The sequence below is a fragment of the Rhinopithecus bieti genome, unplaced genomic scaffold (assembly GCF_001698545.2).
Source record: "Rhinopithecus bieti isolate Rb0 unplaced genomic scaffold, ASM169854v2 scaffold_7398, whole genome shotgun sequence".
Classification (NCBI taxonomy): Eukaryota; Metazoa; Chordata; class Mammalia; order Primates; family Cercopithecidae; genus Rhinopithecus; species Rhinopithecus bieti.
Window position 1 is genome coordinate 2635658 of NW_016805783.1, and position 27030 is coordinate 2662687.

Genomic DNA, 27030 nt, shown 5'->3' on the forward strand with positions numbered 1-27030 from the left:
GGAAGAGAAAAGAGAATACAAAAGAAAGGGGGTATAAGAGAGAAAATACTAAAAAGGAGGAAGGAAAGTGGGGAAAGTGGAGAAAAAAGGGGGAAGCAAGGAGAGGAGAAAGGCAAGAGGGGAGAGAAGAAGGGGAGAGCGAGAGTTAAGAGAAGAAAAGGGAGGGATAAGAAAGGGGACAAGAGGCAATTAAGGAGAGAGTGAAGAGAACACAAGAAGGGAGGGAGAGGAGAAAACAATGGTAAGGGGGAGGAGGAACGATGTGGAGAAATGGGAGAAAGCGGGAGGGGAGAGAAAAGACAGAAGAGGTGGGGAGGAGAAGAGAAGTAGGGATAAGACTGAAGTGGTTGAGAGAAAGTAAGAAGTGTTTGTGTAGAACACTAAATTACACATATAATATCTGGCTGAAAAGAACTTTTCAACAAGATAGTCTTCCCATCCAAAACAAGCCCACCACCAAATACATGAAGTTGTCCAGAATATTATCTTAATTATATATAGCTAATACTACTTCCATTAGCTAATTTAAATAAAATTACAGTAAACTAACTTCCTGAATCCTTACAGGTGGCTTAGATATTATTTATAGTATGTGAAATTCAGAGAGAACTTGACAGAATTCACTGAAAATCATATTTGTAATCTTAATAAAGGCCATTAGCATTTGCACTTTTACTGTGGGTCCTTTTATATGCTGTCATATTTAATCCTTAGAGTGAGTCATTAGAACAGGTGTTTTTGTTTTGCCATCAGAGTAATAAGTTATTGCTAATTACATTCAAAATAGTAAAATCACATAATTGCTTCAAGTTGCCCTCCTTTTACCAGAAATATGAATATATATGTAGTTACAATTCAAACCATTTTATACTTTGACAGCCGTTAAAATAGTTTATAATTTGGTAATACAAAATTCTACTTTGTTTTTTAATTACATCTAAGTGTGATGCTGAAAACAGAAATGTAACCTAAAATAAACCAGCAGTAAATATATTACTAGAGGTAGCCCAGGAAAAAGACTGATTAACTTACTTCTTTACGAAGTAATCCTTTCACTCTAGCAAGTAATTTTGTTTTTATCCTGAGGCAGAAATGGTACGTGGTTAGATTTTTTTTTTTTTTTTTAGATTGAGTTTCACTCTGTTGCCCAGGCTGCAATGCAGTGGCACTATCTCAGCTCAACGCAACCTCTTCCTCCTGGGTTCAAGTGATTCTCCTGCCTCAGCCTCCTGAGTAGCTGGGAGTACAGGTGTGGGCACCACCAAGCCCAGCTAATTTTTGTATTTTTAGTAGAGATGGCATTTCCCCATGTAGGCCAGGCTGGTCCTGAACTCCTGGCCTGAAGTGATCTGCCAACCTCGGCCTCCCAAAATACTGGGATTACAGGCGTGAGCTACTGTGCCCAGCCAAAATTCCAAATATAAATGTGTCATTTAATAGGTTTTATTATCATTATTATTATTTATTCGAGACAGAGTCTCACTCTGTTGCCCAGGCTGGAAGCAGTGGCATGATCTCAGCTCGGCTAATTTTTGTATTTTTAGTAGAGACGGGATTTCCTCATGTTGGCCAGGCTGGTCTTGAACTCCTGACCTCAAGTGATCCACCTGCCTCGGGCTCCCAAAGTGCTAGGATTACAGGTGTGAACCACCATGCCCAGCCAGATTATTTTTTAAAAAGACAATTTAATGGTATCATATTTAATGCCTAAAATATTGTTGTGAAGTAACATTCAACACTGAATGCAAACCCCTATTGTATAAACATAATAAATACAAGTATCGATGTTTAGAACTACAGCATTTACAGCATCTCATGTCTGTTGTTATTCCTGTGTCTATAGTAGCAAAACCTTAAAGCCTTGCATATTTAATGATGTAAATGTTTGATTAGCTCCTTAGTTCCAACAATACTTCTTAATTTAGAAAGTAACAGAAGATTAACTATAAACTGACTTAAATTTGTATGCAGTGAGGGAGATTTTGTCCCAAGGAAGAAACTCAGATCATATTGTCAAATGTAGACTTGGCACAAGAGTAGCAATACCTGAACAACTGTGCATACACCTAGCAGCTCCTTTATAATCTATGTGATTTGAGCATGATTTACCCCAATCATGGAGCTATTAAGCATACATTTCCTATTTCAAAAACCTGCAAAGAGTCAACAATTCTAACCAACTGTCTTAAGAAATCTGAGAAGCTCCCCACCCCAGCTTCTTAAAAAGTGCCATCACTGACTTAAAGAAGATATTTCATCTAGTATAACTTAAATTCTTCCTTATTTTTCCTTGTTAATATAGATTCATATATAAGAGTTTTTTTAAATAAAATTACAAATTTGTCCAGGAGTTTTAATTCTTAAAATGCAACGTGCTGCTGCTGTGCTACACATTCTCTATAAGCCAGCTTTCACAATGGCTTCCAAATACTCTGATGCCAATTTTCAGATTTCAGCTCTAGAAGAAAAACCTAGTAAAATAAAGCTCCTAGAATGAAATACTCTGTGGAATATAAAATTACAAAATAACTCGACACAGTCTAACCTTTTTGTAATTACACGGCAATTTAAAATATTTTTATAGTGATTAAATTTAGCATCTATTTTAAAACACACGGCATGACTTCAGATTAATACAACGCTTTCTGTCTTAAAATAAGAGCAGAATGTTAGAAAACAGCAAATCTTACCACTCATTTTGTTTTTACAGTAGCAGCACAGAACAAGAAAATCCAACAAGGAAACAGCGTAGTACACGTTAACAGCTTTAATTGGAGAACGGTCTTTTTTTTTTTTTTTCTTTTGCAAGGCTGTAAGAGGAAAAGATCCTTTGACCGAGTCATGTGATAGTCATCACGTGACCTGCAGTGACCCGGGAAAGGGGAAGGGGAAAAAAAAGCAAATGTTCCCGCTTGCAGGAACGTTTCTGATACAGGAAAAAAAAAATGATTAAATGATTTCCATTGCTGCTGCCCTGAATTTGACCATCTTTCAGACTTCCTTATGAACCAATTCAAAAGCTTATCAAAGTATACTTTTCAGAAATATATATTTGATGTAAATGATTCTCTTTGTGTTTACTTTACCTTCAATAACACTACAGGTGCTATCTTCTCATTTTTTACTCATGTAGCCTGCTGCTAATTTTCATTTATAAAATTTGAGATAATATTTATTAATTTAAAAGATTCAGTCTGAAATGTCATTGTATAACATAATTCTCGATAATCCTTAAGGAATATCCACAATACACAAATAGAATATAGGTAGACATGTGAATAATTGTGTATAGAATTTGGTAGACATGTGTCTCAAAGGTGAGACTTATGTTTCAGGCTGTTATTTGCCTCTTAAGAGAATAAAGACTACCACTTTCATCGTTTTTTTTTTTCTAATTTAAGATTTAAATTAAAGTGCAGGTGCTCAGTAGATGGCATTCTTACTCATATCCATGAATCTGAAAAGGCAGCCTCAGGTGCAGGTTCAGAGTTCTCTATCCAAGAACAAGTAGAGACCAGAAAGGAGATCAAAGATATCCAGTTACAACAGGAAAGAAGAACAAGAACTTTTAGGAGATCTTTCATTACTTTATGGTGCTATGTAACTTCAGAGGAAATTTATTAACAGCTAACACAAATATACAGGTAATGATAATGACAGTGGTTTGTAACAAGTTGTACAGGGGAAAGTGAATTTTGGTACTAGAAGATATACTTTAATAACAACTTCAGTATTTATTAGCAAGGCAATTTACTGCTCTTCTCTGAGGTCTTAGCTTATTTCAGTGACAAGGTTAATCAACACCATAGCATTGTTGTGAGAATGAAATTAAATAAAGTACCATGATGAGTATCATCAACCAATATACTTGGTACTTTATTTAAGGAACTTTAAGCCTAGATTTTGGACATTAAAGTCATGCTGATGGACAAGAGTTGGGATGGAGAACAAAATTGAACACAGCACCAAAGCTGTCAATAAATGAGGACTCAGCCTTAAAGCATTGAGAAGGGATAGAGGATTGTATGCACATATGCCGTGATCTCAAGGAATAAGGAACTTTAGCGTGAAACAGGAACAACAGTGGTGAAGGGAAGTAGCCTTGGACTATCTGCAGACTACCAGCACTGCTTCAGGAGAGGACAGGAAGTCTCTGCTCCTGGGGCATGTGGGGGAAAGTGTTCCAGGACATCCAGGCTTCATTTCAAGGCAACACAGGAACAAGTGTTCTGTAAAAAGGTTGAGGATATAAGGGAATTTATTTATAATGGAAAAAAAAAAACTTCCTAGTGAGCATAATGGAAATGATTGAAAGCAGATGATAAGTTAAATAATCAGTCAAGAAATGGAAATACAGCTGTGTGAAAATGTGAGCAAAAATAAGAAGGTGGTCTGCAGAGGCTTGCTTTTTGTTTAGGGGCTGAAGATCAGAGACATGGTCGGATTGACAGAGGGGCTGGGTCTAATGTTTATGAGTACATTCTGTTGATACCAGGAGACTCCTTGCCCTTTGGTCTCATTTTTCAGGGCAACCCTGCCTTTTTCATAGGAATTTTGAAGTTGACGATTACCCTTCCCCACTTGTAAGAATAGGCCCTTACTGTCTTATCTCCTCTGGGGTGTCTTACATGTATTTACTGAGATCTATTTCTCTAGGTTATCCTTTGCCAATTATTTCCCACCTTTGTGTGAGATGGGGCCTCTGAATGTAATTACAGTTTTTGAAACGTAGAGCCTTATTATTAGATAATCCTGCCTCTTCCTCGCTTTGTGCCCTTGGCAAGTTACTCTGCTTCAGTTTTCTTACCTGGAAATGATACTCACTTCACTTGTTAAGATTAAGTGAGTTAACCCAAGTAAAACACTCCAAATGATGCCTAGCACATAATCTGCACTATGTGGTTATTTTTGAAAACATGGTGATTATACTTTTACATACTATAACTATTATTTACTGAGTATCATCAACCAATATACTTGGTACTTTATTTAATTTCATTCTCACAACAATGCTGATGTTGATTAACCTTGTCACTGAAATAAGCTAAGACCTCAGAGAAGAGCAGTAAATTGCCTTGCTAATAAATACTGAAGTTGTTATTAAAGTATATCTTTTAATACCAAAATTCACTTTCTTTCCACTGTACAACTTGTTACAAACCACTGTCATTATCATTACAGTGTAGGGTAAAAAGGATTTTAAGTACTAAGATAGGCTGATGGTGAGGGGGGAGATTGAAGATTGCAATTTAAAATAGAGATCAGTTTAGGTTTCAATGAGAAGGTCACATTTGAACCAAGACTTGAAAGTGTGGGAGTGAGCCAATGTAGATATCTGAGGTAAGAACATTCTACACAGAGGGAGTAAAGGCCCTAAGGGGGAACATGGCTGGCATGTTTAAGACTTAACAAGGACACCACTGTCACCAGAGCATCATAAGTGAAGGGGGAGAAAAGGAGTGAGCTTAGAGTGATTAAGAGGGAAATGAGTTACACTCTTGTTAGGTCTCATAGGTCACTGTATGCTTTTACTTTGAGTAAAGTAAGAGCCATTGCTGAATTTTAAAACATGATCTAAGTTACATTAAAAAAATTCAACTGACTTATACACATTGCTGGTAAGAATATGCTACAACCCTTTTGCAAAACTGGCAATATTTGCTAAAGTTGAACATATGCATACTCTATGATCTAGTAATTCTACTTTTAAGCATATGGGCAGTGGAAATGCTTACATACAACACCAACCAAACGATGTAATTTAGAACATTCATAGCAGTACTAATTTTAATAGCACAAAAGTGGATGAAGCATATCTGGGGATGATTAGGTGTTCAGATTTGGACATGTTACATTAGAAATGTCTATTAATCATCCAAATGCAGATTTCAACTAGCAGGCAGTCCATTTTACTATTCTAGAGTTCAAGGAAATACCTACCTAGTCTAGAGATACAAATTCCAGAGTCTTTGGTAGATAGGCTTTAAATCAATGAGACTGGATGACATCAACAAAGGAATTAAAGTAGATAGCGAAGACAATCTAATGCTTTAGATAGGAGCATGAACACTGCTGCTATCTATATGTCTCTCAGCCCAAATGTGCAAATGTTTCTTTAAGGTATGTACCTAAGAGTAGAAATGCTGTGTCTTAAGGTTTTGTGAATGTTAATTTTTATAGGATAGTGCCACATACTTTTCCCGAGTATATTAATTTATATTCCTACCAGCCAGGCATGTGTTAAGAGGTTCTACTGAACCTCTCCATTACTTGGTATTTAGATTTTTAAATTTTTGCTCTCACTTTGATCTTATTTTGTATTACCCAGCCCATGTTTTCCACCTATTCTTTTACTGGGTAGTCTTTTTTTTTTTTTTTTTTTTTTTTTTGAGACGGAGTCTCACTCTGTCGCCTAGGCTGGACTGGGTAGTCTTTTTTAAAACACAGATTGGGAAGAGTTTTTGTGTATTCAGAATACTAATTCTCTATGGTTACACTGGTTGCAAATATCTTCTTCCTAGTTTATGATTTATTTTTCATATATTTTATGATGTACCGAAGTTCTTAATTGTAATTGAGTCAAATTTACTAATCATTTGATAGTCAGCATTTTGTGTGTTTGTATCCCAAAAAAACTTTCTCTACTCTGTAGTCATGAAGATACTCTCTAAGTCTTTAAGTCTTCAAGCATTAATTTTGGGGTGAGGTATGAGGAAAGGATCTGATTTCATTTTAATCCAAATGGATAACTAACTGTCCCAGCATTGTTTCTTGCTCCCTATACCCCTAGGACATGTCTCTTACTTTTCGTGGGCACGACAACGCAATTAAGATTGTCTTATAGAAGATCTTTTTTTAATAAGAGGATGGTACCCAGCCAGAGCATCCATTCTACCAAATGACTTGAAATGGAAGTCTCCAAAACCACACTTTTTTTTTCTTTTGAGGTGGAGTCTCGCTCTGTTGCCTGGGCTGGAGTGCAGTGGCGCGATCTCGGCTCACTGCAAGCTCCGCCTCCCGGTTCATGCCATTCTCCGGCCTCAGCCTCCGGAGTAGCTGGGACTACAGGCGCCCACCACCATGCCTGGCTAATTTTTTGTATTTTTAGTAGAGATGGGGTTTCACCGTGTTAGCCATGATAGTCTGGATCTCCTGACCTCGTGATCCATCCACCTCAGCCTCCCAAAGTACTGGGATTACAGGCATGAGCCACGGTGCCTGGCCCCAAAAATCACATTTCAACTCACCATAATCAGGCTTTTGTCCAGCCCACTCCACTGAGACTGCACTGGCAAAAGTCACTGAGATCAAACTCTTACTTACCAAATCCAATTAATCTTGCTGACAACTCTCTTAAATATTCTCCCTTAACATATGAAATACTAGTTTCTCCTAGTTTCCTTTCTACCTCCTGATCATACTTTTTCAACTTCTTTAATGGCTTCTTGTCTTCTGCTCTTCCTTAAGTGTTTGTTTTCCTGGGAGTTTTGCTCTTGGTCTACATAAAACTCAAAACCAGTTATTTTTTCCATCAATAGTCACTCTGCCTCTGTGTTACCCGTGATAAGTTAATCTCAAGACAGAAATGTGAGAATAATCCTAGACTCTATTTTCCCCCTCATCTCAACTTCCACGTCATCTATTTGGGAGTTTTGACAGTTTTATCTCCTAAATATCTCTCAAATCCATGTTCTCTTCTACTCCACTGCTATTGCCTTAGCAGCACTAGGCTCTTTCTAGAACTATTCCAGTATTCTCCTAATGGGTCTCCTTGCCCCCAGTCCCTAGCAATCGATACATCTCTCACACTAATGCTAAATTGATCTAAAAAAACCAAATTTCAGGCCGGGCCGGGCGCGTGGGCCAAAGCCTGTAATCCCAGCACTTTGGGAGGCGAGAGGGCGGATCACGAGGTCAGGAGATCGAGACCGTCCTTGGCAACACGGTGAAACCCCGTCTCTACTAAAAATACAAAAAAAACTAGCCGGGCGAGGTGGCGGGCGCCTATAGTCCCAGGCTTTACTAGGGAGGCTGGAGGCAGGAGAATGCCGTAAACCCAGGAGGCAGAGCTTGCAGTGAGCTGAGATCTGGCCACTGCCACTCCAGTCCGGGCGACCATGAGCCAGACTCCGCCTCAAAAAAAAAAAAAAAAAAAAAAAAAAAAACCAAATTTCATTGTATCCTCCTCTGCTTATAACCCAGAGACAATTCTTTATTGTGATGAGATGAAGTCCAAATTCTTTACTGTAGCCTACTAAGCTTCCACATGAACTGGGTGATGCCACTCAAGCTGGTAAAATACTAGTCTATCCTTGTCAATACTATGTGAACCACATTTGTTTCCACTGGGATCAAAATGTCTTCAAGTGGAATGTTGTTAATATTTTGCGATTTTATCATTCATTTTATTATAATTTGTTATAGCCTAAACATAAGGCAGCATAAGGTAGTGATGAAGAACATGGACTCTGAGCTAGCCTGTCTAATTCTAATGACAGCTTATAGCTGTGAGACCTTGGAAGTTACTTAACCTCTTTGTATCTTAGTTTTCTCACATGTAAATTGGAAATAATTGTTCTATTTCATAGAGATACTATGCAGACTGAGTGAGTTCATATTTGTACAGCACTTAGAACAGTGTTTGGTTCACAGTAAGTCCTTAAGCAATGTCACCTAAGCACAGTGCTAGTGCTTACATTGACAAGCCTACCTGAAAATCAATAGTTCAGGAATGGTAGTTAATATGTTAAAATGTTATGAAGAAATCCAAACAATTGCTATGACATGCCATGCTATTAAGATAGCTCTCTGCAAATATTTGAGATAATATTACAAAAATAAGCAGGTACATTTTTAAGTTTGCTAAAATTGTCATATAATTAAACAAGAATGGGAAAATGAAAAATATGCTGGTCACTGCATAATGCATTCCTATAAACTGTAATCTTCTCAATGCATCCTCTGTGTTCCTATAGAACAATTGTTTGATGCATATACTCAAATTAACGAGGTCTTCAGGAAACAAAAAATACATGCATTCTGTATTTTCCTCACTATAACCAAAAGGTCCTTGAATGTAGTGACCACGCCACTAACACTGAGGATGCGAACTCTGTGGCAAATGGGAGAATAGTAAGGGTATGAAGTTAAATCTTGTTAAGTTTTCTTAGAAGGGTACTGAAGGTAGGAGTCAATATCACCTAAAGCACACAAAAAGCACTGACATTTGGATGGAGAACCCAACATGATTATGCCCTAAATATCTGCTAGTTACATATAACAAAGCAAAATGTACCTATATTTATCTCACTGAAACTACTGTGAAGAAAGATCCTAAACTGTTTCTAGTAAGTAAGGGATATTATATGGAAAACAATCAGTGAATTAGTAGCTAAACCCATTCCAAAAGACAATTTAAGGTGATTTAAGACATATGTAGCACCCAAACCAAACCAAAACCCAAGCCATGACAAATTGAAGAAAAGGGGAAATTAATATAGAAAAAACAATAAGAAAAAAGAGTAAGCTTAAAAAAATCACGAAAACAAAGCTAGGCTTGCTTCACGCCTGTAATCCCAGCATTTGGGGAGGCTGAGGTGGGAGGAATGCTTGAGCCCAAGAGTTAGAGACTAGTCTGGGCAAAATAGTGAGACCCTGTCTCTAAATAAATAAATAAATAAATAAAAATTTAAAAAGGAGGGAGGCTAGTCTTATGCTCTTACTAGAGGATGAGCAACAAAAGCTCTCTGCTCTGTGTAATCTGAAACATGATTAAAATCAGACACCAAGACCACGCTGTCAAGTTGGTTTAGTTAGTTCTTCCCTTCTGCAGTTTAAGTATGGCCCACACTGCCATACAACATGATTCCAATGATTTGGCTTAAAAAAAGAAAAAAATCTAAAGCAGATACAGTCCAAGATGACTTCTACCATATATAAAATTCAGTAAAGCATCCATAAATGTCTAACTTTTAGCAACAAGTCCTCCAAAATAGTTGCAAAATGAACAGCTACAAAAGATGAATCAGTTTATTTGCAGAAAGAGATGGTTAGTTATGAGGCAAATTAAAAGTAAGAACAGTTAATTTTGATTTTTTTTTTTCCTGGCAAACCAGATCAGCTGTTTATTAAGGCTTCTGTTAGATTATCATAATCAGGGTCATTTGTATGTCCAAAAATTTAAAAGGCAGACTCATTCACCTAAACAAAGAGTGGTTTCAGGTCACTAAGATATAAAAGGATGGGATGTGAGGTGCACACTTCTACTCTTCTATTTATTTTTATCTAATACTTCAAAAGACTGACTCTGACCCTGACTCTGATTCTTGTGGCAGTATTAAGGTGCAGGTTCTGAATAAGCATCTAAATAATATGTGTTAAACTCATGCACCTTAGCGCTTAATTGACACATGTCCACAGAGTCAAGGGACCAAGGAAAGATCAATGAGATCTGCAACCAGGTGCTCCATAGGAGGGAGTCTATTGCTGGGGAGTGACTGACAATGAAATATGCCAATAGTCTTAGGGGAGATAAGGGAAGTGAAGAATTAGAAACTATAATTTTGTCCTTGGGCACAAATCAAACCTTGTTTCTTCTCCTTTTAACTCTCTCTGATTTGCTCACCCAGGTTTTACCTCTTTTCCTGTTCAGAGGCCTTAGTCAACCTGCATATCTCACCAGATAGTAGCCAGTTTCTTTCTCCATAATTTTTCCCTTTACTTATACTAAGATGATGATTCAACAAAACTTTTACTTTACATTATACATGCTAATAGGAAAGCAATGTGTGGATCAGTCTAAGGCCAAATATGTTTTGGATTGATTTGAGGGGTGAGGGTGTCTGGATAAGGTTAGGAGGCTAGATATTAACCAGAAAATGGTCAATACAGAAGTTATCTGTGTTCTAAGTTAGTATTTCCCAAACATTTGAATTTATGTGCCAGCAAAATTTCAAAACAAATTCTGGGGACTCATTAACCAGCTTTTCATTAGGCCAAGTAAAGACATTAAAAGTTAAGAAGAAATTAAGAACAGACAGAAGGAAGTCTATCCTATATTGTCACATCAATTCATAAAGAGAGGATACTGTAGCTTCAAACATTATAAAAGATTTAACATCAGAATTTTAAAAGTCTTAAGTGAATAAATCTAACTTAATGAAAAACCACTACATTATCTTTATTATTCCCATTTCTGAGACTGATGAAATTTCCCTACATCTATGGATAAGGGTTTGGGAATAACTCTTAGTAGTAATAGGGACAGGGATTTATCTTTCAGGCTGGCTGAGCTCTGGTGACAGGAAGAAGGAAGAAACAGAGCAGAGGTAGGATAATTATATTATCATCACCCAATCTGGAACACTTCGGAAGTGAAAAGGGGCTAAAATCATTAAAATACTAATTTGGTATGTTTCTCTATTGACTGATATATTTTAATTACATTGAGGGAGATAAAGTTCTAACAAAATCTATTGAAAAATAAAATGCTTTACTAAAAAACACATAGGCAAGTACATTAAAGAGCATTTAAAGGTATTCTTCATATTGAGTATCTGAATATTGAGGTAATATAAACAGAACAATTATTCTTAGTACGTATGTATTTTAATTTCTTAGCTATACCTGTCTTTAATTCCTTATCACTGGTATTTAGTTGAACATTTTCTTTCAAATAGACATCTTAATTTTTTTAAATAAAATTGCTTACAATGTTGTATTTTATGGTTTATAAACTTAAAGCTGCTGATACCTTCAACTGACTCTTTTTTGTAATATTTTAAGACTACAATATTTATATTAAGAAAAACTGTTTCTAAGGTGCTATCTGGTAAGCTGGGAGCATATCTGCTAAGTGGAGGATATTCTCAGTTCTATTTTTTGTTTCTTATTGAGATGTGTAAATACTTCAAATATTTTACAATATTAAGTACTATAAAACTTTAAGTACTTTTACAAATCTCACTGAATTGTCTTTATTTTCTTTTGCATGTTTCACCAAATTTAGACCTTGTTTTGAGCTCATTATTGCTGAAAGGGTTTACTGCAAAATAAAAAACAGTACTGCCAAATAACAGTTACAGATTTATACAATACAAAAAGTGATAAAATCATTCAAACTATTTTTTATATATTCAGTGGCAGAAATATTTAATTTCCTCATATTTATTTATTTAACCTATATGCTTCCCACTGGTCCTTCCAGTAGGTGCCTTGGTGACACCAAGTGGCCAGCAAAGACAGCAGCATCAAATACTTCTGCCACTACCACCAGGAAACTGAAAGGAGTTAGTCTCCGGTCCTTTAAATCTAAGCACACTTTCATTGACTGTTAATTAAGACTTGCTCTGGCAAGGGTCAGGAAGAGAGAATGATCTATTTTGGTTGTCTAAGATTTAACCACAAGTTAAAGTGAAAAAGAGATGGATGAGCTACTTACTAGAGATCAAGGTGGAAGATGGAAATTCAAAATGGTGGTCAACCAAATCTATCACAACTTATTTTAACGAACTACTAATAATATTGTTTTAAAATGATAAATCCAAGACAAATGTTAAACCAGTTAGGTATCAAGATGAGGCAAAAACCAGAACTGTCTAGACAAATTGGGATATAAGGTCCCCCTACTAATAAGAAATACCTATTTATTAAGGCTATGAAACACCTGGGAACATTTATTCATATAAGGCAGGCAATTAGTGTAGGCCTTGATCTAGGAACTCACCAAGTTGGTGAGTCAGAACTTGGGAACAGAATAAGGAAGTTACAGAAGAAACAGAAAAGATCAAGGTCATTATTCATGCTTAGATGTTTAGAGATCTTTCTTTTCCTTGGAAATTTATTATTCTTTTTAAAGTTTGGATAAAGCAGAATGCTTAAATTAGGGGCCTAAGTATGATTCAGAATTGTGGATAATTTCATTTATCTGTGTACAAGTAACTGAAAATCTCTATGATTAGAGTTGCAGCACAATTAGATGTATCAGTGATAAACACTAAGTAGAGTACATTTGAAGAATGACTCATGGTTAGAATCTACCTTTAGCACTAAATTGAACTGTATATAAATAGAAAACTTGAAGGAGACGTGTTTACCAAGCACCTGTTTCTAAACAAGAAATTATTTTTTGTGCACTTGTTTAGAAAGCTGCAGAGGCTGTGATATTAATGTGCACGAATGCAGCAGGTTGTGAACATTACTATTTTTAGTATCAGCCTAATATGAACAATGATGAATCATTCTTTTGTTATTTTAGTAGGAAAGAGTACTTAGGATTTACTGCAGCACATTAGGTTAACTATGTCTCAATAACTGAACACCCACACTTTGACATCACACAGGCAGCGATACGGATCAGTGACGCAAATCCTGTCAGGATCAAACATTAAGGCCACAGATTGAAAAACACTGCTCAAGTGAAAAAGCAGGCTAGTCATCTACCATGCAGACTGCATTAAATCAGTACTGCTAATGTCATCACGGGTTGTGCTAGGTTCTCTTTTTACATAACAGCTAAAGTTTTTAATTTTAATTATAGATTGCCCATACAACAGTATCTATATTTTAGTTTCCTCATAGCTTCTGTGCTTTAAGGTCTGGACCCTCAGAAACATGTCTTAAGGTTCTACTTGCCATATGAATTATCTGTAAAAAGGTGTCTGTATCTAGGCTTTTTAGAATATCATCTGCAGATATGTTGCCATTTATTATTTTATATAATATGCTGTGCTTGACAAAATATCATTTTGATTCAGATTTGGAGCACTATACTATGGTCTTACAATTCACTGCAATTTCAGGGTCTTCTTCCCACTAGTCACTTTTTCTTTGGGCCTATAATTTTAAAGCTTTATGAGTCTTTTGGGGCATCAAAATATCAATTTTTTAACGATTACAGCTGGATAGCTTATGAGTAATCATATGTGTAAGGTTTCAAAATATATTATCCCTGAATTAAACATACCCACACCTAACTGGAAATCTTTTCTTCTATAAAAGGAAGAGAACTTACCCCTGGAGGCTTGACACAGAATGTTCACATCCTGCTGTAGGTTCTTCCAAAAAGAAACTAGGCCTGTACACTTAAAGCATTACCCTTCCTATTAGTTTATGTGGTAAGACTGGCACTTCCCAGGGGAACTGGAAAACCAAATGGAGATCAAAGCTGGAGGCACATCTAATAACCTTTCATTCTGTCATCATTACTCTGATATAGACTAAGATGAAAACATGCCAAGGGCCTTTTCCCATACCCTCAGGCTTTTGCTTTGGTGGCGTTTCCTCAAGCAGTGTTGCTTCTTAAGAAAAACTGTTAAAAAAAAAAAAAAAAAAACCTAAAAAAGCAAGGGCTTTCCCTCATTCTAAGTTGTTGTTGTTGTTAACTGTAATCATCTAAAAGAAATATTTGGAAAATAAAAACACTGCTGAGACAGTTGTTCTCATAGTTCTTTTTGACTGTGAAATTTGTAAATCATCCTAGTTTCTTACCCTCCACACTGAGCCTCCAGGTCTCACTGTTATTACTATAGTTTTGATTATCCCCTGCTTAAAATCCTTCAATGGTTCTGTTTCTTTCAGAATAAAATGTGAAATCTCTAGCATTGCATATAACGGTATTTGCAAAGTAGCATATATTTTTAGTCTCATTTTCAGACACTCTCCCATGCAGTCTCTTCTCCAAGCCACCTCTCTAATCACAGCTTTTCCGTTTCCTCTAATCTCTGTGTGCTTGGGCTTTGCAAATGCCGTTCCTTCTGTCTTGAAGATATTTTTCTATTTTTTTTTTTTTCCTTCTGGCTAACTTTACTTCTTCAAGCATCATCTTTTCCTACGCACTCAATGACTTCCCTATGCTTGCTCAGGTATTCCTACTCTAGCCTCCCACGTAAATTCCATCATAGCACTTAGCATTGCCTTCTTTGTTTTAACTGTGGGCTACTTTTCTGTCTGTTGTACTAGGCTGTGAGGCAAGGCCTACGTCTTTCAAGTAACTTTCAAGAATGAGTTGTTCCTCAGGACATGAAAAGGGATTTAAAACAAATTATCTCTCCAGGGAAAAGAGCACATATTCAGTGACTGTGCTTTCTGTATTCTAGCAAGTGACTGAACACAGAAGACTGGACACAAATAAGCGAGACACTTCAGCATATTAAGACTAAAAATAATATTAAAATATTGAAATATGATGGTATTTTACTGTAATGATAAAAGGTTTTTCCAAAAATATTTAAGGATTACATGATAAAGCAGAAGGGAATGTCAAAAGACAGAACTCTGTTAAACCATGAAGAATGGAAACCGGATTTGATTAAAATTCATCCTTTAAAAGTGAACGACATCTTCAAACAATGGCATCACATGGGTTTTGGGATCAGAGAGTCCAATGCTAACTCTACTCAACTCTGGTAGAGTCATAATTTTAACCTCTGGAGCCACAGAGAAAATAACATACCTGTAAAGAAATCCTGTCCTGCAACCATTATGTTATTTTGTGATTCTTATGGTTAATGGTGACATGTTTGGATGCACTTTAATCAAAGACCATAACCACAGTCAGGAGCACAAGTCACACCTCTTTAGATACAGGAAGAAACTTTCTGAAAAATGAAATTATGCCTAGTGTTTGTCGCCATAACAGAGGAAAACTTACAGAATGAATCCTAGATAAGGTGGAGAGGAATGATTTTTCTATCTCTATATATCTAGGTAGTGTCTAAAAATCACATACAACACGTTGCCATACAAACAAAGGAACCAGGAAAGATCTTTTCTGTTTCCTAGAACATTTTCTGCAGATGGTACAAAAGCATGTAAATGAGATTATATAAATTCACGGTAGTTTCTTTATAACGTTATATAAGTATTCTCTGGACATCCTAGCCTCATCCCAGTCACGCTTCTGGAAAAAAATTACAAAGGTTTGCCCCTGGGTTAGAATGCTTAATTAGTACTTCCCTGAATCAAAAAATGTCGTAGAAGTTACTACAAGGCTAAACTAAGGTGAATCTCTGTGTTTGTGATTCAGTTGTCCTTCTCACCAGGATATTCTTCTAATGAAGCTAACTTTGGAGAGTCTGGTTTTTATTTTTAATAAGGAAGGTGACCTTTCTAGATATTCTTTCACAGTGTTAAGAAAATAAACCCTCAAGGTATAAAGATTCTCTGCCTTGAGTTTCTTTTATATTTTATTTTATTTTCTTAGGCTAGTCAAGTGAAGCAGTGGGAGTGGAAAGGAAACAAAGAAATCCATAACGAGATGTGATCAATTAGTTGTAAACACTGCTGCATTCGGACTAGTGGGTTTCTTATCTATCCCAAATGTCAGAATTCTTTAAGCCAGTTCTATATTATGATATGAACTTTAGACATTTCTTTTCTTCCACTCCCTTGATTTTCAGAAAACGGATGGACTATTTGATGTACTGATAACCTTGATATGTCTGATTTCTTGGTTTTACCAGTTTAAAATTCACTTATCTGCACCAAAAACACCATGGTACATCACTTTCCTGAATGAGCTTAGGGTCTTAATTTAAAAAAACAACTATACATTTTTAAATAAAGTTGGACTAAACCATTTAAAAGGGGTTAAAACTTCGCTTATATAATTATTTATGAAACTCATGTTGACATTATCATACTATACGTAAAGTATAAAGAAGAAAAACCTCCTATAATCCTACCATATACTTGGAGGAAATATGCCAAAATTATTTTCCATGGATCTGTATTTTCAATGCAAAAGTAATGTTTTTTCTTATTACAAAAGAGTTAATTTTGTTGCTATCCTTAATAATATATATCAAATAAATGGTCCTGATTAAACCAAACACCTAATTAATAAAACTTTTTAATCTTCCATTTTGAGAGAAAAGAATAGACGAGGCTCACCCTGTAAGTGTCCTCTTGGAAGTATTTTCTAGTCCCTGGATTGGTGTGGATGCTCCTGCTATATGCTTCCATAGTGCCTTTTCTTTTTCTTTTTCAATCACAACACTTGTCTCACTTCATCGAATTCCTTAATCTTCTGTCTTTCCTAGGAAACTGTAAACTTCATGGGGGTCAGGGATACAGTCTATGTTGCTTATCACTACATCTCCAGTGTTTTGGAATAGTGATTGCACATATTAGGTTAAAAATTATTTACATAAAGTAATGGGTTTAAAAAGCAACCCCCATGCCATATTCTAATCTAGATTCAACTCTATCTTCTACATAATCTACAACTATATAGTACAATCAGTATTATTAATACTTACAATGATTTAAGGCACAGAAAGACTGAATTATTTTCAGTATATTCTGCTTACCATGGCTGAATTTGTTATTCTGTAAATATTTTCAGTAAAATGAGTTGGAAAAGGCTTCTGGTTTTCAGTTAATCAAAAGGTATTTTACAAGGACATTCTGTGTTTAGGTTAAGGTTTAAAGCACACACTTTTTATGCCTATTGTTATTAATAATATCATCTTTAGCAAAAATATCTTAAAACCAATTGATTAAGATTTCTTCCCAAAAAAAGTAGAATCAAATGGTATTAGTCACCCCACCCCACCTCTGCCATTTAGGGTAATAAAATTAAGGTATTTCTTCAGTATAAATGAAGAAAGAGCCTTTCTCAACCTCTCATACTCAGTGCTATTGTTCACTCCTTAAAATTCTTTCAGTGAAATCACCCCTCAAAACAGGATTAGTAAAGGAAATAAAACATGTTCTCTTAATGCTCTGAGGAAAAATTACATCTTGCAATTAAAAGCAAAAGAGGTTCTGTTTGCCCTAGCATCATGCAATATAAATCATGTAAAGCTAAATGGCACTTTTTGACAGGGATAGTCTTGAGGTTCAAAGATAAATTTATGAGTACAGTATTTGGTAAAATAATTTGGTTTTAGCTCTTTAGAAGTTAAGACATTACTCTCAGCATTCAATTTTGAAATATATTAAATATTTCAGGAAGCAAGTACATGGTTTGGAGGAACTAATCATTGTTGAACTATGAGTAGAGTACCATCTTAGGTACTCTATGTTTGAGAAGTCACTGTAAGGTAACTGTTAGAAGTATGCACTCTGCAGCCAGGCTGCCTGAGTTCAGGTCTCAGCTGAGTCATTCAGTAACTGGTAACTACAGGCAAATTATTAACCTGTGTCTCAATTTCTTTGTATATAAAATGAAGATAATAGCTAGCTGAAAGGGTTGCTGGGAGGATTAAATAGGTTAATCACAAGTAGAGTGTTTACAACACTAACTGGTACAGGGATTGTTCAATAACCATTAGCTAATATATATGTTAATTAAATAACAAAGTCACTTTCTCTCCCTTTTTTCATTACTTGAGGATCTATAAGGCAATGTCTTTGCAATTAGAAATGACTAAGTGCTGAAATAAAGACAATTCTATTGTTACATGCCTAAAATAAGTAAATAAACATTTACTGAATTTCTGTATGTAAGGGGCAGTTGTAAGTGCTACGGGGAGGAGAGTGGAGGGGAAGGTAGCCTACAAAGAGTATATTACCACTGTATCATGGTTTTGTATCATACCAGTTGAGAAAGGCTGATGTGGGCCTATACATCTGTAGGTTTAAACTCCTCAGTTGATTCCAAGATATCTTGGTGCAGGTAAAAATTATTCTTTAGAAATCAAAAACTTTCATTTGAGTTCTAGATCCACCACTAACTTGATATGAAGCTTTTTATGAATCTCATATTCCTCTCTAAGATTTAAAGTTGATTAATGCAATCAATGCATACAACACAATCTTGGCAGACAATGAGCACCTAATTACATTATTAAAGATGGACTCTAAGACAGAAAAAAAAGACAAATAACAATATAGACCAATAAATAACATGCCAGATTAGAGATATAAGCCTGACAATATATACATTACAAGAAATGAAGGAGTTTTTTGTTGTTGTTGTTGTTTGTTTGTTTTTAACATTGGAGTGGTCACAAAGAGTCTCAAAATAGATGTAACTAGTATTGGGTTTTGAAGGGCTGGAAAGATTCAGAAAGCTCTCACCCGTATGTGTGCATGCTCCTGTGTGATTTTTGTAAGAAGGAACGATGTGAACAAAGGTATGAAGGACGTGTGATGGTTAATACTGAGTGTCAACTTGATTGGATTGAAGGACACAAAGTACTGATCCTGGGTATGTCTGTGTGGGTACTGCCAAAGGATTTGAGTTAGTGGGCTGGGAAAGGCAGACCCAACCTTAATCTGGATGGACACAATCTAATCAGCGGCCAGTACGGCTAGAAGAAGGCAGAAAAATGGAAAAAGAGAGACTGTTGAGACATTCCTTCTAAGGTGAAGGATATGTTGCTGCATTTGGCCCCTCCTACAACCAAGAAAGAGGCACAATGCCTAGTGAGCCTAATTGGATTTTGGGGGCAACACATTCCTTATTTGGGTGTGTTATTTCAGCCCATTTATCGAGTGACCCAAAAGGCTGCCAGTTTAAGTGGGTTCCAGAACAGGAGAAGGCTCTGCAACAGGTGTAGGCTGCTGTGCAAGCTGCTCTGAAACTTGGGGCATATGACCCAGCAGATCCAATGGTGCCTGAGGTGTCAGTGGCAGATAGGGATGCTGTTTGGAGCCGTCGGCAGGCCCTCATAGGTGAATCACAGCAAAGGCCTCTAGGATTTTGGGGCAAGGCCCTGCCATCTTCTGCAGATAACTACTCTCCTTTTGAGAGACAGCTCTTGGCCCATTACTGGACTTGGTGGAAACTGCACATTTGATTATAGGTCATCAAATCACCATGCGACCTAACTGCCTATCATAAACTGGGTGCTTTCTGACCCATCTAGCCATAAAGTGGTTCAGGCACGGCAGCATTCCATCATCAAATGGAAGTGATCGAGCTGGAGCAGGTCTTGAGGCACAAGTTATATGAGGAAGTGGCTCAAATGCCCATGGTCTCCACTCCTGCCGCCCTGCCTTCTCTGCCCCAGCCTGCACCTATGGCCTCATGGGGAGTGCCCTATAGTCAGCTGACAGAGGAAGAGAAGACTAGGGCCTGGTTCACAAATGGTTCTGCATGATACGCAGGCATCACCCAAAAGTGAACAGCTGCAGCACTACAGCCCCTTTCTAGGACATTCTTGAAGGACAATAGTAAAGGGAAATCTTCCCAGTGGGCAGAACTTCGAGCGGTGCAACCGGTTGTGTACTCTGCATGGAAGTAGAAATGGCCACATGTCCAATTACATACTGATTAATGGGCTACACCCAGTGGTTTAGCTAGATGGTCAGGGACTTTAGTCCTCTGAGCATCTTTAAGAGAGTTGTTTTAAAGTCTCTGTTTTCTTTCACAGCCCCAGGAGTCTTTTTTTGTTTGTTTTTGTTTTTTTTTTAAGTCTGTATTTAGTAGATCTACCAGAGTCTTTTTTCAGGAACAATTTCTGTAGATTTCTTTTTTTTCCTTTGAATGGGCAGTACTTTTCTGTTTCTTTGTATGCCTTATAATCTTTTTTTTGGTTAAAAACTGGACATTTAAATCTAATCATGTAGAAACTCTGGAAATCAGTTTCTTCCCTCTCCTCAGAGTTGGCTGTTTTTTGTTATTGTTCTGATTTTTTTTATTGTTGTAGACTCTCTCTTTGCTATGGATCAGCCTGAGATGTACATTTAAGGTCTTCCCAGAGCCTATGTCTTTCCCTGAGCATGCACGGTCATTTTCAATCTTCCCTGTTACAGCAGATTTGAGACAGAGTCTTGCTATGTTGCCCAGGCTGGAGTGCAATAGCACAATCATAGCTCACTGCAACCTCGAACTCCTGGGCTCAAGCGATCCTGCTGCCTCAGCCTCCCGAGTAGCTGGGACTACAGGCATGCACCACCATGTCTAATTTAAAAAAAATTTTCAGTAGTAGAGATGAGGTCTCACTATGTTGCCTTGAACTCCTGGCTTCAAATGATCCTCCTACCTTGGTCTCCCAAAGTGTTGTGATTACAGGCATGAGCCACTGAGCCTGGCCTACAGTACATGTTAACTGGCCTAATCTTTAATGTATGGCTCCCAGACAGGGGAAAAAAAAAAAAATGGGGGATGAAAGGGTATTGCCCTTTAAATCCCCTGGAAATCACAACAGCCAGGGGGCGGGGTGAGGGGGGCACTTACAATACAGGGCCACACAATACCAATGGCTACCCATTTCTTTGTTTGCATCTCTGTGACAGAAGCAGCAGTTAGAGGTCAAAGCACAGACCCCTGATCTGTACAATCTCCTGGATATGTGTGTGTGTTTTTTTTTTTTTTAACAGAGTCTTGCTCTGTCACCCAGGCTGGAGTGCAGTGGCATGATCTCGGCTCACTGCAACCTCCGCCTCCCGGGTTCAAGTGATTCTCCTGTCTCAGCCTCCTGAGTAGCTGGGACTACAGGTACATGCCACCATGCCCAGCTAATTTTTGTATATTTTAGTAGAGACAGGGTTTCACCATGTTGGTAAGGCTGGTCTCGAACTCCTGACTTTGTGATCTGCCCACCTCGGCCTCCCAAAGTGCTGGGATTACAGGTGTGAGCCAGCATCTCTGGCCTCTGGGATATGTTCTTAAAGAAAGTGGGCAAATCTCTCATCTTTTTCTTCTCCTGCCCTTTTCCATTCTCTTCAGCACATGGACGTGGTGGTGAGCCAACCTGGATCATGCATACATTGGCAGTAACCTAGGGATGGCAGGCCAAGGCAAAAGTAACCTAAGCCACTTGTATAACCTATGGAGCAGCACCTCTATACAAGCACTAACTGTTTACCTTTGTACTATAATTTATGAGAAAAGAAAAAAGTTCATATTATTTGTCTTAGTTTTTTATTGCTGTGTAACAAACAGTGGTTTTAAAAAGTACCCATTCATTAGCTCAGTTTTGTACTTCAGAAGTCTGGGTATGATGTAACTGGCTTCTCTGCTCAGGGTCTCATAAGGCAAAAATCGAAGTGTGAGCTAGGGTGTATTCTCATATGGAGGTTGGAGGCCTCTTACCAAAAGCTTATGGTTGTGGCAGAACTAAGTTTTGTGATTGCAGGACTGAGGTCCCCATTTCCTTGCTGGTGGTTAGCCAGGGACCACAGTCAGTTCCCAGAGCCCACCCACATTTCTTGCCATGTGGCCCTTTCTATCTTCAAAGCCAGCAAGAAAACTCTTCCACTTGCTGACTTCCCTCTCATGCTTCAAATCTCTTCCAGAAGAGCCCTGTCTCTTTTCATAAGGACTCGCTTGATTAGGTGAGGTTTATTCCAGACAATCTCTCTTTCTTAAAAATCATCTGTACTATGCAATACAATATAACCCAATTGTGAAAGTAAAATTCATCATATTCATTGTCCTGGAAATTATGTAGGGTATATACAACAGAAGGCAACAAGATTGGGGGCCATCCTAGAATTCTGCCTACCACACTAAGGTCTGGTTTCAGGTATCTGCTGCTTTAAAAATGGTTTTTGATAAACATAAAAATTTACTAAATTTATTTTTTTTTAATTGTGGTAAAATACAGATAAAACTTGTCATTTTAACACATTTTAAGTGTATGGTTCAATATTAGGTACATTTACATTGTTGTGCAACTATCACCACTATCCAACTCCAGAACTTTTTTTTTTTTTGAGACAGTCTTGCTCTGTCACCCAGGCTGGAGTGCAGTGGCACAATCTCGCTCACTGCAAGCGGCCTCCCAGGTTCACACCATTTTCCTGCCTCAGCCTCCCGAGTAGCTGGGACTACAGGCGCCCGCCACCATGCCCGGCTAATTTTTTTGTACTTTTAGTAGAGACGGGCTTTCACTATGTTAGCCAGGATGGTCTCGATCTCCTGACCTCATGATCCGCCTGTCTCGGCCTCCCAAAGTGCTGGGATTACAGGCGTGAGCCACCACGCCCAGCCTCCAGAACATTTTTCATCTTCCAAAACTAAAATTCTGTACCCATTAAATAATAACTCCCCACTCTTCCCTCCCTCTAGTCCCTAGCAACCACTATTCTATTTTCTGTCTCTATGAATTTGACTATTTTGGATGCCTCACGTAAGTGGAATCATGCAATATTTATCTTTTTGTGACTGATTTATTATCTCACTTAACTGCTACATACTTTTGAAATTAAATATTAATACACATCAAAAAACACTGCTGTGTGCAGTGCCTCATGCCTGTAATCCTAGCACTTTGGGAGGCCAAGGCAGGAGAATCACTTGAGGCCAGGAGTTCAAGACCAGCCTGGTCAACATAGCGAGACCCTGTCTTTACTTAAAAAAGAAAAAAAAGACTGAGAAGGAAGTGCTAGTGTGGTAGGAAAAAAAAAAAAAAACAGGAGAATACATAAACTGTAGAAGGGCAATCAAGAGAGTAGTGCCCAAGAAGGAGGAAATAATACGCTGGGTTAAATATACTGGGTCGAATGCTGCTGGTTCAAATAATACACTGAGGTCAAGTATGATGACAAGTGAGAATTGATCACTCATTCTGGCCACACAGAGGTTACTGGTGACCTTGATAAGAGTGTAACAATCATTCAATCTAGAAGTAGTAGCAGTATATGATCACAATAGTTACTACTGTTATGGATTATTTTCCCACAGTATGAGACTTTTGGAGTCAAGCTGAGTGAAATAAAACTGTGCCCAAACGTGATCTCTTTGGTGTCAGTTTCCAAGTAATTTCACGATGAAATGGAACTAAAAAAATATTTTGAGGAAAACACAGGTAGTAGAAAAGTAAGAGATTCCCTATACGTTGTATGTAACTATCTACTGAGACCATTTACTCAATTAACAAATATTTATTGAGTGCCTACATAGTGCCAGGAATAAATTTTATTATAACTGAATGTTTCCTTAATTATTCATATATAAAAAGTTAAAAATGTTTAGATATTAAAAAATTTGCAATGGTCCATAAAGATAGCATGTCTGTTGGGTTAATCTTAACCTAAGTAATGAAGCTAACACCGATCATGGCCTTTAGAAAATTTGATTCTAATAAAAATCTGATCATAGCATTCTAAGGAGAAGCAAATGTCTGAGAAATCAAGAGCAGATAGCAACACCTTTCTTCTACAGAAAAATAGGCTTCTAAATTTCTATTACCTAGAATATAACAACTATTTTTACACAAAATAACTGACCACAGAAATGATCATTTAATTTATAAAACCAACCAACATCCCCCCTCATAAAAAACACGTTACCATTTTATTTTACTTACACACATTTATTTTATAATTGGTATTAGATATTCAAAAGGCAGCTTTTAAAATCTAACTAAATGGAAACTGCCTTAGATACGTAGTTCTTAGGAATTAGCTTAAAATCTGCTTAAAATGAAAATCTTCTCTAGTTCTTTTGACTGTAAATTTTGAATCTTGTAAAACATCCAAATTCATTTTCTTGTCTTTAAAATTATCTAATCTTTCCTTTTTTTCCCTGTTCCAAGTCAATTTGCTTCTCTAGCCTCCTCATTTCCTAGCTCTTATCTACTTTAAGTAAGTGGCTTTTTTCCTAAAAGGGAAAACAGGAAGAGAGAATGGCACACAAAATAAACATTTTATATTCATATTTCTATCTATGTAATAAAATGGCATTTTGTGAGGTCAGCTCAAAAGAAGGCTTAGATCCTTTTACGTCCATTTTAGTCACTAAACAATATCAAAAGTGCCAGAATGCAAGAGGTTTGTGAACATTTATTCAAAAGCTAACATAAGATATTTCACACACTCATCTTTCTGGATCTTAATTTCCTTTTGTCATCAGTCATTAAAAAAATTTTTAATCAAGATTTTTGTTGCTTATTTTAATAGCACTCACTAAACTGGCTTAGATTTTATACTTCCAAGAGAATAAATATAACAGTGATATTTTATTTATTAGGAACATGAAGAACTGATGACAATTAATTTCCCTATATTTTCCTTTCGAACATAAATATTGTGATTTTCTCTTAAATAAGTCTTATATAACACACTTTCTCTTAAAAAGTTACATTTAATAGCTCTCTGGGACAGCCTGGGACTATTACACAATGTGCTCAGAATGAATCACAGTCATTCACTTAAATTGAAATGGGCTGAACTTATGAATGGATGATCTGTTATAATTCATTTTTACAAACATGACTCATCAGTGTTTCAAAGCTAGTATTTTGAGCGACTCTAATTAAACTGATGTTTGCATATTAAAAGGAAAGTATAAAGAGCAAATTTTAAATACAATCATGATTTCCACCAGTATGAAAAATAGTTACCTATGCTTTAAAGAATTTTCTAACGGAAGTTAAGGTTGTTTAAATAATGTATAAAGGACAAACTTCTCCATGGTTTAGTTTGCTAATTTTGAAAAAAGTAAATAGTCACATGGGAATAAAAATCTACTACATGTGGTTGTGACTTGAGTAACTTATACTTTCAGTAGAACTTAGTCTGATTTGCTGTAATGCAAAGTCAGCGGGCAAAAGATAACCGGTGATCTTGTAAAAAATTATTATAATATCAATCTCCATAATATTAAAATATTTTTAAGACATGGTATGTAATTAGTATAGTTATGAATATGTAATTATTTGAGAGCTGATAGAAACTTGTAGAATCTAAATTGCCCTAGCCCATCCTCATTTCAGTATGTGCACAACACAGGCCAGAATTTAAGTAAACTACTTAGGGCTATAAATTAATAGCACTTTAGACTTGTGATGAACCTTAAAAGGCATGAACAATCCCCTCAAAAGAAATAAACCATCTTCTGTAACACCACCATCAAGTGAAGAGCCAGCAGATACATTACCACCTACAAAGATGGATGGGAGAGGCTGGGTGCAGTGGCTCATGCCTGTAATCCCAGAACTTTGGGAGGCCGAAGTGGTTGGATCACCTGAGATCAGGAGTTCAAGACCAGCCTGGCCAACATGGTGAAACCCTGTCTCTACAAAAACACAAAAATTAGCCAGACATGATGGCAAGTGCCTATAATCCCAGCTACTTGGGAGGTTGAGGCAGGAGAATCACTTGAACTTAGGAGGCGGAGGCTGCAGTGAGCTGAGATTGGGCCATTGCACTCCAGCCTGGGTGACAGAGTAAGACTCCATCTCGGGGGGGGGAGGAAGGATGGATGGGAAACTGATCACTCCTAACCCTCCTTTGACATCTCCGTTGATTACAAAGTTCTTCTTCATGCCAAGCTAAACTCTGTTTTCTTTTAACTCCCACTCATTGGTTCTAGAACCCAGGTCAATTTACTCTCAGACCTGTGTTTTTAACAATGCACCATTAATTCTATCACATAGTCTGTTACTTCTTTAAAGTTTTATTGTGATTATAGGAAGAAATGGTGTATGTGTAGTATCTCATGCCTACTGTTACAGTAACTGCAGCAAAAGTTGTAGTGACTATGATATACGAAACAATAGACACAACTTCTGATAAATTTCAGAGGTATTTCTAATATCAAAGCCCTGAAGTATCAAGAGTCATGAGGCTGAGGTGTTTCAGAGATTCCAGGATATCAGAACAGGTTACTAGGAGTCTTACTTGCACAAGGACTCTGCATTCCTCTCTCCTCCCCAACAAAGACATCCTGAGGGAACAGGGCTTTGCTTATGTTCAAAAAGCCCTGTAATGGCAGGAAGAATCAGGATCAGGTACTTGAGGAAATGAGGTGAGAGCAGAAAAGCAATGAACAGCAGCAGCAATGAAGAAGAAAAGTGGGATAGAGGAGTTGACAATAACTGCCCCAGAAGCACCAGGCTGGTTACTTCTTGAATGAGGGGACAGTAGAAACAAGAAAGGATAAATAAAACCCTACTGGCAGAAAAAGCCATATGAGCAACAATGAGGAGAAAACACCAATAACTCCTGAGAAGCTGGTCTGAGCCACTTGAAACCAAAAGGCTAGCAATAGGAATTCTAGGTGGAACCTGATCATACTAACTATAGTAGGTGAAGAGGTTCACAATCAACACACTCCAGTACTGTTAATTAGGTTCTTGTCTTCCCCAAGAAGTGTGAGGTATGAGAAAACGAAGGTGATACCTCTCAGAAAAC

General features: G+C 37.1%; 1 protein-coding gene across 5 annotated transcripts in view; it reads right to left on the reverse strand.

Moving 5' to 3' along the window:
• Positions 1-27030, reverse strand: part of FNDC3A (fibronectin type III domain containing 3A) — a 222412-nt gene that overhangs the window by 91783 nt on the left and 103599 nt on the right. Inside the window, exon 1 of one of the 5 annotated variants that reach the window (XM_017873778.1) lies at positions 2691-2807. The exons of the other annotated variants lie outside the window; for them this stretch is intronic. Within the exon in view, the coding sequence (XP_017729267.1) occupies positions 2691-2697 (7 nt within the window). The 5' untranslated portion in view covers positions 2698-2807. Of the gene's footprint in view, positions 1-2690; positions 2808-27030 lie in introns of those variants that run through there. 5 annotated transcript variants of the gene reach the window in all.